At 39.5% G+C, this 17,281-nt stretch overlaps 1 protein-coding gene across 1 annotated transcript; it reads left to right on the top strand.

Annotated features, from left to right (window-relative positions):
• The first annotated feature begins 1,314 nt into the window (after positions 1–1,314).
• On the top strand, positions 1,315–17,083 carry LOC118813415 (kelch-like protein 12). Its single transcript, XM_036578742.1, has 12 exons — positions 1,315–1,619; positions 2,629–2,878; positions 5,462–5,615; positions 8,483–8,700; positions 11,709–11,858; positions 12,002–12,116; positions 12,370–12,476; positions 13,962–14,157; positions 14,654–14,812; positions 15,000–15,098; positions 15,224–15,410; positions 15,693–17,083. The coding sequence occupies exons 2-12, from the start codon at positions 2,696–2,698 to the stop codon at positions 15,817–15,819; spliced, it is 1,695 nt and encodes a 564-aa protein (XP_036434635.1). The 5' UTR covers positions 1,315–1,619; positions 2,629–2,695; the 3' UTR covers positions 15,820–17,083.
• Positions 17,084–17,281: the final 198 nt, after the last annotated feature.

The raw sequence follows: 17,281 nt of genomic DNA, 5'->3' as shown, positions 1-17,281 counted from the left end.
CCTGTAGAAGCTTTAGTCCACATACCCATTTCTGCTGGAAGTGGTCACATCCTTAATCTCCGGCTGAGTCCGAAACTAAGGGAAGTTGCTGTGTTGCATGTGCTGTCTCATAAGACCGTGCCTTACAAGGCAGCATTTATTGCGTTTCAGACAGCCTCTGTTTCATGTAAAGGGGAACTCCACCGATTTTTCCAAAAATTCTACATAATTAAATAGTTCAGATGTAAACACAGTCGTTCAGAGTGGTTTGGTGTGAAATGCTCAGTTCTTAAGAAACTTACACGGTCAGAATTTTTCACAGTGATGGTAATAGGAACCAGATGTCTGAAGAGTTTAATGCCTCTAACAACTCCTGCACAGAAAGTTATTACATGAAAAAGTCAGATATGTGTTGCCGGATATCTGACACATTGTTTTATGATAGTTTTGTAATAAAGTATTTTGCTTAAAGTGTAGATGGGGGTAGATGTAAGGCAAAATAGTCACCAAAGAAAACTTTTTTTCCAGATTTATGACTATTTGCCTATATATAAACTAGATGACTATATAAAAACTCAGAAGGCACGTGTAGGTTCACTGGTGGTTTTGGATAGTAAATAAAATGGCTAGATTTGTGTTGTAGACATGGCGCCCCCTGGTTCCTATCACCACCACTGTAAAAAAAAAAGTCTGTAAATTTCTCTACAATAAACTATTTTGTGTCAAATCACTCTGAATTTCTCTGTTTACATCTGAAGGACTGAATTATTCAGAAAATTTGAAAAATTGGTGGAATTCCCCTAAAGTCACTCCAAGGCTGTGTGTGAAACGCAATGAACGCGGCTCAGACAGTTTAATGTTTGTATAAAACGCTGCCTGCTGTTCCTCCCCCGTTCGGTGTATCCTCCGCTGCCTTTACATTATCCCATGATCTTCTGTTCCCTCGCCCACGCGATTAGAAAACAGTAAAAAACATTAGCCGCGACACAGTGGACAACAGACTTATAAGACAGCACAGGCAGCAAGACATCGAGACAGCTGCCCTCGATTTCGGACACAGCCCAACAGAAGGCGTGAAGATTTATCCAGTTTATCCACCAGAGGGCGCCAAATATGTATGGCATGTTCTCACTGGTTGGTTTCATAGCAAAATCCACATTAAATCTAGTAAGTTCTAACAATAAGCGGCAAATGAAATCCCGGCTTGCTTTACTGATAGACCTATGTATTGTTTTTATCTCTGTCATTTATTACTGCTTTTATTGCTTTACAACGTGGGCACTGCGCCGTCACCGGGGCGGACGTGGTGACGTAGCAGTGTTTTGGTTGCCGCCGTGTTGCTGAGGAGGCGACAGAGCAGAGCCACATCAGAGTGCAACAAGCAGAGGAACTTTTACTCCTTAACTTTAATAAAATCCCGAAACTTAGCAGAGTTTGGAGAGTCGAACAGATACAAGTATATGTTGCATTATTTTGGGCTACGTGTTGATTTGGTCCACCTTGTTTTCGGCATTCTTTTCTGAGCGTCCTGTAGAGGATCAGTCTCGCTGGAGGATGAAGCTCTGTAGGCGGCTGGTGTAGGACTGACTAACCGCTCACAGCCCACAGACAGACCTCCCTTTTGGTCTCTGCTGCCGCTGGTGCGTTGAACAAGGGTTTACGTTTTATTAATTCTTCTGCTAACGTAAAATTAATATAGACATGCTTTAGATTTATATGTGCTCAGTTTGTATGGTAATTATGGTAAATTAGCCATCTAGCATCGGTGCTAACACAATCCAGGTAAGAACCATATACCATACCAACGGTGTTTAGCCAGTAAGTTAGCCACCTAGCTTAGCTAACTAGCTAGCTAAAGAGGTAGCTATCTAGTTAAGATAGTTGTGCTTGTGGATACTCTGTTCCAGCACGTTTTCTACACGCCTTGCCTCGTAGTTACACGTTGTAGACTGAACAATCCGTTTACAACCAAAACAGCCTCTGTTACAACGTTAGCTAGCTATATTCTGCTAGCTAGCCCCAACTGATGTTACTGTTTGCTGGTAGTCCAGTCCAGTGGTCTGCATTGAGGCCAGGCACATACAAGCTTAGTAGTAGTGGTAACTATTTAAAAACAGAATCCTGTATTTTATAATTACCTAGGTATTTCGAGACGTTCTGGACATCTCTCAGCTAGCTTAAGGCTGGCTAGCAAGGTTAGAGGTTCATACAGCAGCGGATCTTTCTGTGTCCTTACATTTTGTCAGGTGATCACAGTGGCTTTAACGTGTTTGCATCCTAAGTTTTAGATTTAAAATTTAAAAATTATTTATCCTGACCAATGACAGCAGCTATTACAGTAAGGTGGCATTGGTCCAACTTTTTATGATAAACTGTTTCACCTTTATATGTCCATATTTAGGTCCATCAGTGTAAGGTCCATTTAAGGTAAAGCATTAGTTTAAAATCAGACAGTTTTACCTGGAGAACTCACTTTTTAATTAAGCAGTTTCACCCATTCAAGATGTGCTAGGATCCTTATTGATTTTTTTTTGTCATATAAGATCTGTGTCCACAGAGCATCCTATTGTAGAATTGCCCTTGCCTTTAATTTTGTATGGTTTTCTGTATGCTCAGTGTCTGATCTCATTTGCTGTTTTATGAACGCAGACCCAAATCTTGCTTTATCATCCTGCACTGCCTGTGGAAGTGTCGCTCTCCCCCATCGCCAGTCGCCATGGCGCCCAAAGACATCATGACCAACTCGCATGCCAAGTCCATCCTGAACGCCATGAACTCCTTGAGGAAGAGTAACACGCTGTGTGACATTACGCTGAGGGTGGAGAACACAGATTTTCCCGCCCACCGCATCGTGCTGGCTGCCTGCAGTGATTACTTCTGTGCCATGTTCACCAGTGAGGTAACCACAAAGACACCAACAGTGTTAATCAAGTCTTAAGTGTGTGCTGTGGTTTAAAATGCATCCTACACATCTAATAAACACTGTTCATCACTGCTTGAGTGTCAGTAGCCTACTAAAGTGAGCATAATAATAAAAGTATGAGCCTATTGTCCATTGCCATCCATTTTTTTGCCAGAGCAGTAGAGGAATGGACCTGTTGTTTACAGTTTTACAAGACGACTTTTCGAATTGAGGAATAGATCTGCGGTTTAGAGGAAGTTCTCATGTGTGATAACAAACCTGTGATAAAAAAGCCCCTTTCCATCAAACAGTCGGTTCTGGGATTCTGAAAATCTCCCATGAATTGTTGATTTCTCAATTTGAATTCTACTGAGTATGCCAAAAGTCTAATGAGGATTCTAATTTTCCTCCGCAGCCTCACTAGAGAGAGTTGTAGTTGAACACATGACTCACAATAGAGCACTGGTGGTTTGTGGTTTTAAAGGTGGTCTGTCAATCAGGAATAAATGTGTGGTAGCACTATGATCTTTCATAGTTTAAACATAGTTAGTACTGACACCAAAACTGAAACAGAAAAAGCTTTAATTTGCTCTGTCCTCTCTCTCCTCTCTCATCATGTGCTCTGTTTCTGTCAGGATTCTGTTACTCTGCTCTCTCCTACCTTGAACTTAACTTAACAAGGTGTGTTGTTTGTTTTTCTAAGACCGTGTAATAATATAATAAATAAAATGCAAACAGTTGTCTCCATCAATCTGAAAAACAATGCAAAGAAACTTTTTTCTTTGAGTGTTCATGGTTTTATGTAGAACCATTTTCTAAAGAAATCTTAAAGAGCCTTCTTTTTAAGTGTGAATGGGGGTTTTAAAAGACCACATTACATTTGTCTTGCATTTTATTTTTTCCCTTGAGCTCAGCTTGTAACGTTCATGTAGTTTTCTGTAACAAAAGTCATAATTCATTTTTACCTGACCTGATCCTATGTCTTTTTATACATTAGGATTAAACAGGCTGTTTTTGTTTTTGCGCCTTTAAGACTGAAGTCTGTAAATTAGCTGGCTGCCCTGTATTGTGCCTCATACAAAAAGCCATGTGGGCTGAAAAACTCCTTACAACTTAAGTGTGAATGGGTAGGACTAACCTGCTGTAGGCTCAGTAAGTGTATTCAGTAAATGTGTTGGTTTTAGTGACATCACAAATCCAATGTATTTAAAATGTTTTTGCAGTTTAATTTCTATTTATGGACTCGGGAGTGAACAGTACTTTAACAGTGTTTATATATGACATCAAAGTCATTTACAGGAAAACCTTTTTTTCAATGCTTGTGGTCTTTTAAATGATACATACCCTACTGATTTTCCCTTTTGACATAGGCTTGTATTTACTTGTTTTCATTTATGTTAATGTAGTAAATGACTGCTGCTCTGTTTTGAATGCACTGGGGTAGAGTGCAAGAGAAGTTGTTTTTTTTACCGTTCTCCTTTAGAAAATGGGGAAATTAGTTAGTGTGTATTCTTATCTCTGTCCACTAGTGGGTGCAGTGGAACAGATCACCAGGAGAGGAATGTTTGTGGGTCAGTTTAGTTTGAATTAACTCAGTCCAGATGTGGTCTTTCTATAGTCTTCATGGTATTCTGAATACTTTCAGGTAGAGGCAGAGTGGTTGAAACTAGGTCTTGCATCATAGTTGTAGTTTGTAGTTGTGGTTTTTCACCCACTTTATTGTAGCTTGGCATTCATTTCTAAGTTGTAGTGTAGGGCGGTGTTTCCTAAACTGTGGTACGTGTACCACCTGGGGTTCGCCAAATGATGTCGTGGGGTTTGTAAAAACAATGCTGGTGTTTGGCGTTTACACTTAATTTAATCTGCATTTCATTCCATCAGCCAGCTGCACAATGATACAGACACAAACAGCTCTGCACACCATGAGTATGTGGGATGTTTATAACATCCAGTACATGACAAACCTGTGCTCTAATAGGCATTTTGCTGTTATTTGTGTATTGGAAGAAGGTATTTCACCCCAGTTCCTTCTGTGTGTTGTGTGTTTTGCAGACTTTTGTTAATTTATCTGCACTGTTGTTGGTGTGAATCATTTACGAACTATTGTTTAGGCCTGTATACGTCTTGTTAACAGTGTACTGTAAGGCTACGAGGCAGGAGATTTAATGTCTGAAGATGTATGGGACTGTAAAAAGTTTGGGTGCCACTGGTGTTGGGAAATGAGCTGGTTATGCCTATAAGCATGTGCCAAAGTTTTTTCTGTTGTGCTTTGGTGGCATAATCTGCTTGTTTTTTGTAATGTTGATGCCCTTCACAGAGCTACAAGGTGAACACATTTGAGCTGTAGCTAAGCCTTTCCACTCACAGCCCAGCTTTGTTTGCCAAAAGCCTGTTCAGTTTATCTGACTGTAGAGGTGAAGCAATGCTTCTACAGTGCCTTGAATGACATGATGTGTAGTCTTGTTATGGTATGTTATTATTCATGTAGATATCAGGAAAATCTCAGTACCTTTTTCATTATGTTTTACGCTATTTCTCTTCTCCTCTCTACCCTTCTCCTCTCCTCTTTCTCTTTCATAGTTGGCTGAGAAAGGGAAGTCCTTTGTGGACATTCAGGGTCTCACCGCCTCCACCATGGAGATCCTGCTGGACTTTGTTTACACAGAGACTGTGTTGGTTACTGTGGAGAACGTGCAGGAGCTTCTTCCCGCCGCCTGCCTGCTCCAGCTTAAGGGTAAACATTCACAAAATGGCCTCCTGAGGTCACGTGACAGAAACTTTGCCCACCACACATGCTTTTGGTTATGTTCCGATTGGTCTACTTGGAAATCTTTGTGATGGTTTGTTGGCTGGTTGATTCTAAGTACAAACACAGTCTAGTATATATCTGACAGTATAGGTGAAACTGTTGCAGTCATTGCTTTCCCTTCACTTAACTGCATGTAGAACACATACAGTAGCATAGATAAAGAGTTACTAAGGCCAAAATGACTTTCTGTTATAGACATACTTACTCACATCCTACAGCAGTGCTGCGGTAGTGTCTGGAGTGAGATTTTCCAGGTTACATACTAGGAAAATTGTACTCTTGAAGGTAGGAAGGAACTATAACTGCTTTTATGTGGATGTTTAGGGGGTGGGCTGTGGGGCAGTTTTGAATATTTTTTTTTCTTTCTTTTTGTTAACTGGTGACTGCAGAGAGCTAACGTTACTGCTAGGATGACGAATATCTTATTATAGCCATATAACTGTAGTAACTGTCAAACAATCATTGCAATGAAGAGAACGGGTTGCTCAAATAACAAAAATGAGTAATCAGATAAGATAGTTACCTGGTACCTTATCTCAGTTTGGCATCATATCTCTAGCTGAAAGGGTAAAAACTTGTCTCTGCCATCCATTTTATGCTGAATAAAGATAGAATTGCTGTTTTCTTTACAATGTTGTTCAACAACAAGGTAAGAGTTACACCAGTGCTAGCTTTGTTGTATTTATTAGCTTATAGATCAGTGGCTAGGCTAGCAATTAATGGTTGACACCATAGAGGTTCCCAGTAGTTTAATGTATTTGTATAATGCTTGGTATTAAAGTGAGAGAACATAAATGGCATAAAATCTTGAATTTTGTCAAAATGATGAGGCTGCGGAACATAGAATCCTGCATAACAACACACATAACATTAAACTGTAGGTTTTGGTAGGGATGCCACTTAAATATAAACCATTTGTGGCATGACTGTCAATATTATACAGAAAACAAGTAAAAAAAAAAAATAACACCACTATGTAACTCAGAAATCTCATAGGCCATTGCAGTTGTAACTTTGTAAACTGACATGGGCGGCTTCATTTTCAGTACTGCAGTGCTCTGATAATGGAATTCTGAGATTGTCCAGTGAAATGTGCATAATTGTGCAGGTACACCACTCCAGTTCTGTTGTACTTGATCCTGTACTTCTGTTTTTGAAGTGTACTTGTGTAGCAGCCACGATTCTAAGTGCTTTAGCATGATGTTCCATAAAGTACACCTGTCTGCAAATTCTGAATTAGTGTTGTTGGGATAGTGCCAGAAGACATAGGTGATCACCATTGTAAGCAATTACACCACAAAAGCCAAGCACCAAGATGCATCACTGAGTTTGTGGAATTGTGTAATGCACTTCACAGTCTCTCCTTGTCTGTGCTTCCCCCAGCGAGCACTGCCATGCTGAGGAGAAAATGGCGCCCACATGGTGGTTAGCCTCTTGCTGAAGGCGATCTCTGTGATCAGAGTTCTTTGTTTTGAGTTTCTTTGCGAGAAGAAGACAGCCACAAGTCTGTGCTTGTGAGAAAACAGGCGGGAAATGGCCCACCGCAGCCTGCCATTACCACTTAGCTGCGGCTGGTTTGCTCACTGAGGATTTGGGATTCTGTCCTGTGCAAGAGATGTGTGTTTTCCACTGTCTGCCTTTAACTGGGTCAACCCCCTCAGTGAAAATAAGCATCGTAACTTCATGACGATGATGGAGTCAAACAAGCTTGAGTTGCCAGCATTCAGTCACAGCAATGCAGTCCTCTCTGAATATACACCAGCTTGTCTGCAATGTATACATTACTTACTTCAGTGCAGTCAGGGCTTGATTTAAGGGGTGATGTGAGGGGACGCCCTCACATCACGACAAAAAAAAAGACAAAGAATTCCCTTTTGTAAAACGAAAATCTCCAATTTTATCCATTTCTTTAGAATGTGATGTCACTTAGGATCTGTATTATCAATATTTTAATGCCATCGGTTTTATGTTATCCATCATTAACATAAGCATCTGTAGTATATAACACTTATACTTTGTTAAGCATAAAGAAATAAGATCAATCTAATCACAAGGTAAGACGGTCTCAGTAAGAGTCAATTGGTAAAATGCCTTTCACACAGAAATGAGAGTAATTTGAATTGCACAAAAATAGATTTATTTTAAGAAATCTTGCCTGTCATGTAGTAAAAAGCTAATCTTGCTGATCTATGCTTTAATAGTGCACCCAGTACAGTCCTGATATAACGTGTTACTGAGGATGGCTAAAACTACCCAGGTTTTAAGTAGATTCTTGTGATAAAATATTGCAGGTACAATAAGCACACAGAAATTACAATTAGACGTTTGCTAAATTAAGAGGTTTGGCACTTGCTCTTGCCTCTGTTGATTTGTGCGTTCTTGGAGGGATTCCACAAGTTTGCTTGTGCAAGTACTGCGCTCGATGAAAGATGCATTTGTCTTATGTTGATATGCTGCCAGAGTCTTTTTTTCCCATAAAAAATTGCTGTGAGCTGTTACTTTTTATGTACTTTTCCCACTTTTCTATTATGCAGAGTCTAGATTTATATGAATTGGGTCCTTGGATTTGATATACCTGACGTTACCATGAGACCATTTCTAGGCTTATTTGTTTTCAAATACTCATGCCTGATTCAGATTTCTGGCGTTCTTGTAACTTCTTCCTTCATTTCTTTCTTTCTTTTTCTTGCTCTTTTGTTTTTGTATTTGGCTTTTCTTTACCTTTTATTTTTGTTCCACTGTCTCTCTCTCTCTCTGTCACTCTCTCTATCTCTCTCTCTCATTGTGAACAGGGGTGAAGAGGGCTTGCTGTGATTTCCTTAACAGTCAGCTGGACCCATCCAACTGTCTGGGCATCCGAGACTTTGCGGAGACACATAACTGTGTCGACCTGATGCAGGCAGCTGAGCTTTTTTCGCAGAAGCACTTCTCTGAGGTGGTGCAGCACGAGGAGTTCATGCTCCTAAGCCAGAGTGAAGTGGAGAAGCTCATCAAATGTGACGAGATTCAGGTGAGACACTTTGTCAGGTTAGAGGGCTACATGGGTGTGAAATTGAAGCATAAACCCAACCCCTTACTTTTAGACCTGGCCAGACCAGGCCTGACTGGTGCTTCTAAATTTGAAATTTAAACGGATGGATTATCGCAGACATGGTTTTACAGAGCTTTACTTTGTTACAAAGCACTTAAGTTAAATGACAGAAGATGACATGCTGGAATAAACTGGTATTTTACACATCTGTAATACACAGAAAATAACAGTATTTATTATCAGTGTATTTTTTGTGGAATTGCTGATTGTACCTGGCAGAGAACAGCATCCACCCTCATCTGATCAACTGTTAGTGCCACTGTGCTAAAGTTCCTTTTGCTGCTGCTGCTACCTGCAGAAATGTTTGACACACTTTGGGCAAGTTTAACAAGCAAGGTGAAGATCAGTTGTGACGCAACACATCCCTCTCATTGTCCATGGTGTGACTGTGACTGATGTACTGTTGAACTTTATCCCTGGTTTCATTCAGGGGTAAATTCACTCACTCCTGAAACTCTGAAGCTATTCCTGAGTATATAGACTATAGTGTTAGAGAGAGAGAGAGGGAAAGCATGTGAGAGACAATGCGTGAGATTGCACAAAATTTGGGTATGTTTATGATTATTATGTATATTTATGATTATTGAAAGCAATAGCATTCTTGAAAAAAAGCTAAAATATGGTGCACATGCGCTGCTGTGAGTCAACCTGTAAAGGCTGAAATAATAATTAAAAAGTCAAAGGCACTGGGTCAGATTTTGCAGGAGTTTTTCAGGCCATCTCATGTGTTCTAATACACATGCACAGGCTTAAAAAGAAGGTCTGACTCAATGTTTAGGTCTTACATGCAAAATCAACATTTTACTGCTGAAGATATAATGACAGAAATATTCACGCACATCTTCTTTCACCATGTTTTGACTGAGTTATCTTTGAATACTTTTTCAACACACTTGTAATCATCAGATTGATTTGTGTGCATTAAGGGCCAAAGCACAATGGACATTACAGAATGTTTTTCTGCATGTCCAAATCCCTCAGACATACATAGTGTGACTTATATTATGTATTTCTCTTGGTCTGAGTCTTAGCAATGGCTGTCATGATCATGGAATTTTTGCTGATGATTAATTGTCATATGAATAATTGTGAATAACGATTTTATTGTCTCTTACTGTCTTTTATTGTCTTTTATTGTTTTATTGCCTTATCCGTTTCATACAACAATTAAAATACAAGCCTAAAGTGGACAAATCAGTCTGGACGTTGGGGGATACAGATCAACTCGTATGTTACAACAAGAAAAAAATACTAAGCTGTACTGTACCGGACAGGGTACTCCAGGAACGGGACTGTGTACCATTGTGTTTAGAAGAAGAACCCTTCACACTTGATGCTTTAAAACTGATCAGAAAGTCTTTATCAGGGGTGTCCAGTCTTATCCACAGAGAGCCGGTGTGGCTGCAGGTTTTCGCTCCAACAAAGCAGGAGGTCACCTGATGAAATGTTTGAAAACTAAGACCATGAAGATTAAACAAGAGTGAAAGCCTGCAGGCACATCGGCCCTTTGCAGATAAGATTGGACACCCCTGGTCTAGAGAGTCTTCTCATCATGATGAATACAAATATATGGAGACGATGGACTAGTCAGGACTGTTTCTCTGAAATACTTGATCTGGGCCAACAACAAATTTTAAAACAGGCAGTTCAATTCAGAGGCTGTGTGGACTGCAACAGCTCGAAAGTTGAGACACTGAACTGGCTCAGACTTGCTCCATTATAGGCACAAAAGGTAGCCAGTTGTAGCCAGTTTTAATAGTTTGAGGTGGGGGCAGAGAAAGATCCACAAGTTTGAATCTGTATATATGTGTTATTCTTTATAAAACCACAAACTATTAGCAAGCATATAATTCAAGCAGGGGCCTGTTGTAATTCCAGTTAATTCTCATCCCTCTCTTGCTCTCCACATTCCTCTCTTTCTTGTTTCTTGGATTTACTTCCCCTCACAAAGCGTTCTGATGAAAACCTCTTTTGATAGAGAATTTGGTTCTCTTACTGCTGTTCTCCTCCTCTGAAAGTATAATTGTACCCGTTGGGGTTAGATTTATAGACCATCATCTTTAGTCAAAGGGAAGTTTTCCCTCTCCTTGTCATTACAGAAATTGCTATGTATATGAAACATGCTACTGAGGATCAGACATCCCTGCCTGCAAGTCTGATTTTTCTAACTGCATTATTTGATTGATTTATGCTGTGTATTCGACCATGTGTTAAGTCTTCCTTGCAAATTGGCTGATACTCTTCTGTTCAAAAGTGTGGAATCACTATTCATTATTGTTTTTATTAGGAACTTCCATGACTAAACACACACATAAATATATCACAAAATGCAAAATGCTTTAAGTATTGAACACAAACATTAATAGTAGTTGGTGTCTAGTTTATACTAGTGTATAGTTTTTTAAATATATATATATATATATATATATATATATATATGTGTGTGTGTGTGTGTGTGTGTGTGTGTGTGTGTGTATAAAAATCATAAATTAGTACAAACTAGACACCAACTAGTATTAAAGTCTTTGTCAACATTTTGTTAAATGATGAACAATGTACTGTATTTATCTATTTACAATAACCTTTTGTCAAGTCTGCCAAGAAATTTTATCACCACTTTTGAAATTACCTTTTGTTCATTAACTTTATTAGAACTTCATTCTGAATGTTATACAGTTTTGTCATTTCAGAGTCGTCCACCGCTCCATTCATCATTCTGAACATGTCTAAAGTTCCCTTTAATCTTTCTTTCCAGCTTCTTCATAGGGCAACAATTAACGGTTATTTCCATACATCCATTATGACACTGCTTAATCGATTAATTATCTACTCAAAGTTTTATTCAACAAAAAATTATCAAAAAGAGATGAATACTTTGATCCTTGTCTGAAGTGCATATGTAAAGTCTATATGTGTATGTGTGTTAGGTGGATTCTGAGGAGCCGGTGTTTGAGGCAGTGTTAAACTGGGTAAAGCACAACAGGAAGGAGCGAGAGCCGTACCTGGCGGACATGCTGGAATACGTGCGCATGCCTCTGCTTACGCCACGTTACATCACTGACGTCATTGACTCCGAGGTCAGACTCACTGCCTTGTTTTAATCATAACTGGTAATGGTGGGACAGGGGGACCTGTCTCAGTTACAGTTTGACCAGCTGCATTCTGTGTGATTCCTTTTGGATGTTTTTGTCAAGTCTATATGTCTGTGTTTTGTGTTTAGCCTCTTATCCGTTGTAGTCTGGCCTGTCGAGACCTTGTAGATGAAGCCAAGAAGTTTCACTTGAGGCCTGAGTTACGCAGTGAGATGCAGGGACCTCGAACCCAAGCCAGATTAGGTCGGCTCCTGCACACGTTTCTGCCTGTCTTACCACTCATTTTGTCCTAAAAGCAAAACTAAAGTATGCATGCATGCATGCATAGAAAATTGCATCTTTATGGAGCAAAACCTCTGACAATGTTCAGACTAATAGTATTAAAATCCACAGTTAGACCAAAGCCTGCACTGTTGCCAGCTTTTTATTCATGCCATTTCCAAGATGAAGATTTGTCCAGTAACCAATACTACACTTTATTGCTGCCTCATATCAGGTGCCAAAGAAGTGCTGTTGGTAATTGGTGGATTTGGCAGTCAGCAGTCACCTATTGATGTTGTGGAGAAGTACGATCCCAAAACGCAGGAGTGGAGTTTTCTGCCAGTAAGTAAAATGTTTCATACAGCTGAAGCTGTTTAGCAGTCTATGCTATATGAATTTAAGAGCCCATATCGTACAGGTGGTACATAGGTGGATGTATGTAAATGTTTTGGCTTTTGTGACATCACCAAAACAATGGATTTAAAACGGGCTGTTTTTGTAGCTTAGTTTCTAGTCAAGAACTGAATGGACTGAACAAGATGTTTTGAAGGTTTAACAGTGTTTTACACTACATCAAACTCTTTTATATAAAAAATGAGGATGATATGGTCCCTTTAATATTCTGGACACAGTAAGCTACAGATGACTTTACAGTGAGTGCATTTTTTCCTGTCATTTTTAAGATTTGATTTTGCTCAGTCTTTTTACATAAGTTAGGCAAGGAGGTTCAGTTTTATCTGGAAGTTCCCTGATGTTACCTAACTCTTTAACGACCATTTATTCTCAACTCGCCTGTCAAGTAAGGTCAAAGAAGTTTTGAGTAAAACAATTTTTTGGCTGTTCAAATGCAGACAAGGTTCTGGTATACATAAAAAAAAGTCCCAAAAGTTGTATATACTGTAATACAAAGAATACAAATATCATTGCACTTTCATTAGAGCTTTTCCCGCTGAGTTTATATACATCAGTAAAATGTTACCACTCCTCATATGTGTATGTTAAACATCTTAGGAAAGCCTTTAAAGCATCATATCTACAGCAATATAATATAATGTGTTACTGAAACAACAGGAGCACAGCTTTAAAATGTCACACGCTTGCTGTTCCTTGCAGGGGAAGCACATGCCAGAGGAAAGAGCAGTGGTCATGTGATCCCCTATTATCTTTCATTGCTTTGTGCATTGGGTTTCCTGAGATTCTGAAGGTTCTGAATGTCTGGGGGTGGGGGTTATCATGAAAGAAAATATGTCTGAGAAAGAAGCCTTCCATTATGTTGAGATGGTGTTGGACTGAAGTAAAATTTGAAGCAGTTTTAGCAGGCCTGCTGAGCTCTTTATTGAAAACAAGGCTGTGTTTGTAACATGGTAGAAAACTGTCTTGTAGTCCTCATTATTGGAGGTGTAATGCTTCTGGGGATTATAAGCGCCACTCTGACGAGTTATCTGAGGATCAGAAGCTCACGAGGCAAGGGTGCTGATGAAATCAAAAAAGGCTTTATTCTGTTGTATTTATAAAATATAAGGACTAGGAATTTTGCTTATAAAGACCCCTTAATCAGAGACCTCTCTGGTGGCTTCCACTAAAGAAAATAAAAGGTGTTCTTTGTGTGGATGTTCTACCTTCAGTTTGATTTAATAATAAAATATATTAGAAATCAGTTAGCAGTAGTTCACAAATGACTCCCCAGATAAGCTATATTTCTTTGCTGTGCTATAGGCAGTCTAACAAGCTAATAAGAATATGTATCCTACTAGGAGCTTGTCATATTTGAGAGTGGAGAAATTGTTATATTGATCAGTGATCCTAATCACTTTTCTTATCTTTTAGAACATTGCACGAAAACGGCGCTACGTTGCCACTGTTTCCCTTAATGACCGTGTATATGTGATTGGAGGCTATGATGGCCGGTCACGCCTTAGTTCTGTCGAGTGTTTGGACTACACAGCAGATGAAGATGGAGTTTGGTACACTGTTGCCACCATGAATGTACGACGAGGCCTGGCAGGAGCAACTACGCTTGGAGGTGCAACCATCTATGCTGTTTGTCTTAGCAGTCACAAAAAAATACATTTAGTTAAAGCACTATGACTGTAGTGGTGGCCTTGACTTTATAAATATTCTGGGTGACTGTCATACTACAATATACACTGAAAGTGCAAGTTGAAGTAAATGAGCTAGTAACCAGACCTGCCTACCAAACAAGTTCTGTGAGCTGTTGATTTCAACACTGAATCTTAGTCCGGGGATTGCCCAAACTGTTTGTACTGTGTCAATTAAGCAAACCACCTCATGTGTTAATCCATAGCTGTTATTGCTCAAAATCAAGTTTGTTTAATGATTAGAGGGCTACTTTTGTTTTAGAAGGTTTTCAATAGAGATGAATTTTGGTAAATTAGCTTGACATAACATGGCCTATGCCAGAGAACCACACCAACAATACTGAACTCTTTCATGACTTCGTAACTGACTGTGCCTATATATATATATATATATATATATATATATATACCTTTGTGCAGATATGATTTATGTGGCTGGTGGTTTTGACGGCAGTCGGCGGCACACCAGCATGGAGAGATATGACCCCAACATTGACCAGTGGAGCATGCTGGGGGATATGCAGACAGCCAGAGAAGGAGCAGGGCTTGTAGTGGCTAGTGGCCTCATTTACTGCTTAGGTATGAGGAACCTTGACACTTTTATGTTGATTGTATGCTAGCATCAAGTTAGCATATTAGTTATGTGAAAATATTTAAATAGTACTTTGTGTTCACACTGAAAAAAATAATGATCTTTAGGTCTCAAACATCAGAAAAGTGAAAAACATACATCTGATTAACTTAAGTTGCTGTTACATGATTACAGGTGGTTATGATGGCTTGAACATCCTGAATTCAGTGGAGCGCTATGATCCTCACACTGGTCACTGGACCAGTGTCACTCCCATGGCCAACAAACGCTCAGGTGGGTTAATCTGTTGTGATTTATACTATTTGTATGAGACCCAGTAGCTTTGAAATGAATAGCTTGAAATTTGCACAAATGTTTTTCTTGCATTGTCAAATTTGTCTTGCTGTTTCATGTTTTAGGTGCAGGGGTGGCTCTGCTAAATGACCACATTTATGTAGTAGGAGGGTTTGATGGCACAGCCCATCTTGCCTCGGTAGAGGTATACAATATCCGTACAGATTATTGGACTACTGTGGCACCCATGACAACTCCACGCTGCTATGTGGGAGCCACTGTCCTTAGGGGACGACTATATGCCATTGCAGGGTAAGATCTCAACATTGTAATCTCCATGACATTGTAATGCACAACTAATAACAGAGCTTAATATTAGAACTAGGAGATAAGATAAATATTGTTGAGAATTTTCAGTAGGTCACCTGTGCATGATTTAAAATAGAAATGGACTTAGGACTGAACTTGAGTAACTACACATAGAATGCTGGATGTTAGTATTATTATAGTAGAACTTTTTAATTTTCTTATGGCACAAGATCAACTTAATTGTCAAACTAAATGTCTGTTATCATTTCTCTACTTTTTTGGCAGATATGATGGCAACTCCTTGCTCAGCAGTATTGAATGTTATGACCCTGTCCTGGACAGCTGGGAGGTAGTGACCTCCATGGCTACACAGCGCTGTGATGCAGGGGTTTGTGTGCTACGCGAGAAATGAGAACACAGCTTTCGGAAATTTAAACTGTCAAAGACCTGTGGAGGAAGCTTTTGTGGTTATGATTGGCAGCTAACACCTGAGACTGATCTACGTGCCACATGTATTAGCATGGATGAGCAAGCAAATTGAAAGCGCAGATCACGTGATTCCCCCTTTCATATTTCTGCTCTACCCCCTTGTTTGGTCCTTTTGCCATCTGAGATGTGAACTTTGTGATGCACTCACTGCGTGTGGCCTGCCAAGATGTCTTCGCTCTCCGTACATGACCCTGTGGTTCATTGGTGTCTGTGGTTACTTGCGAGGTTCATGTGGATGAGTCTACAAAAGTGCAATATTTTTTTTCTACTGCTGTAACAAAAAAAAAAAACTGAAAATGCAGAAGAACACTATGATGTGTGCTTCAGCTGTTGCTGCTATATGCCTTATTGCCTTTGTGGCAAACATTTTACCAAATCAAACCATGGGGCTTCTGCCTACTCTGACCTTGGAGTGTAATGACGGAGAGAACATTTTAGGATTCAAAAGGAAGATGCCACAATTTCTGACTATATATAACTGCAAATCCACTTGGTTCATGTGTGAGGTTCTGTAGAACTGATGATATTGTCCTTTTTGCATTTTTGATCTCCCAGCCTTTACTCCAAAAAGCAAGAGCCCCTTCTCATTGCCTCACAGTTGAAGGTACAGGAAGAAGTTCCAGTTAAAACTGAGTGAAGAAATGAATATTAAGAAAAAATAATATCAGCACTAATAGGTGCAGAATATTGTTTGCTACTGTCATTAAGTGAAAGTTTGTGGCACGTGGCAAAATGCCTTTTCCACAGTGGTCATGTGGCCAGCTTTGTTGGTAGGTGTGTTGCTAAGAATGAGTCAGTGATTAAAGTATGTTAAACACAAAAAAAGTTACTTGGTGTACCTTTAAATCAACCTGTCTGTCATACCATGAACAACATCATGTATGTACTGTGTATTCAGCATCACAAACATGTCTATTAGCCAGTTTTGCTGTGTGTTTTTGTAAATTGGTTGCATCAAGTGCGTTTAGAAGTGAATGGAGGAATTTACTTCTGTACCAACTGTTGATCATGAACATGTTTGTATTGTTCTGTAGATAAGCACCCATTATTATGAGTGACAGATGAGCTATGGTGTGTAATGTATCGCGGTATGTATGGTGTACCGACGTATTTGGACTGATATAAATGTGAATAGTTTGCCACCACCATGCAGAAGTGTAATAAATTGTCTGTACACCAGTGAACATGTATGAAGTTTCACATTCTGTTCCTGTTGTGCAAGTTGAACTTCTTCTGTCTTTTCTTTACAGCTCTCTTGCATGTGAACAATGTTTCTGATAGGCTGTTTTGAAAAGAACTCCAACTGCTCCATCCAAAGCAAATACCTGGTTAACTTCAAAGGAAATTTGAAAATCGCAGAGAACCTCCCCTTTTTCTCCAAAGGC

The sequence above is a fragment of the Colossoma macropomum genome, unplaced genomic scaffold (assembly GCF_904425465.1).
Source record: "Colossoma macropomum unplaced genomic scaffold, Colossoma_macropomum, whole genome shotgun sequence".
Classification (NCBI taxonomy): domain Eukaryota; kingdom Metazoa; phylum Chordata; class Actinopteri; order Characiformes; family Serrasalmidae; genus Colossoma; species Colossoma macropomum.
The sequence above is the reverse complement of the archived record's forward strand: the minus strand, read 5'-3'. Positions and strand labels throughout refer to the sequence as shown.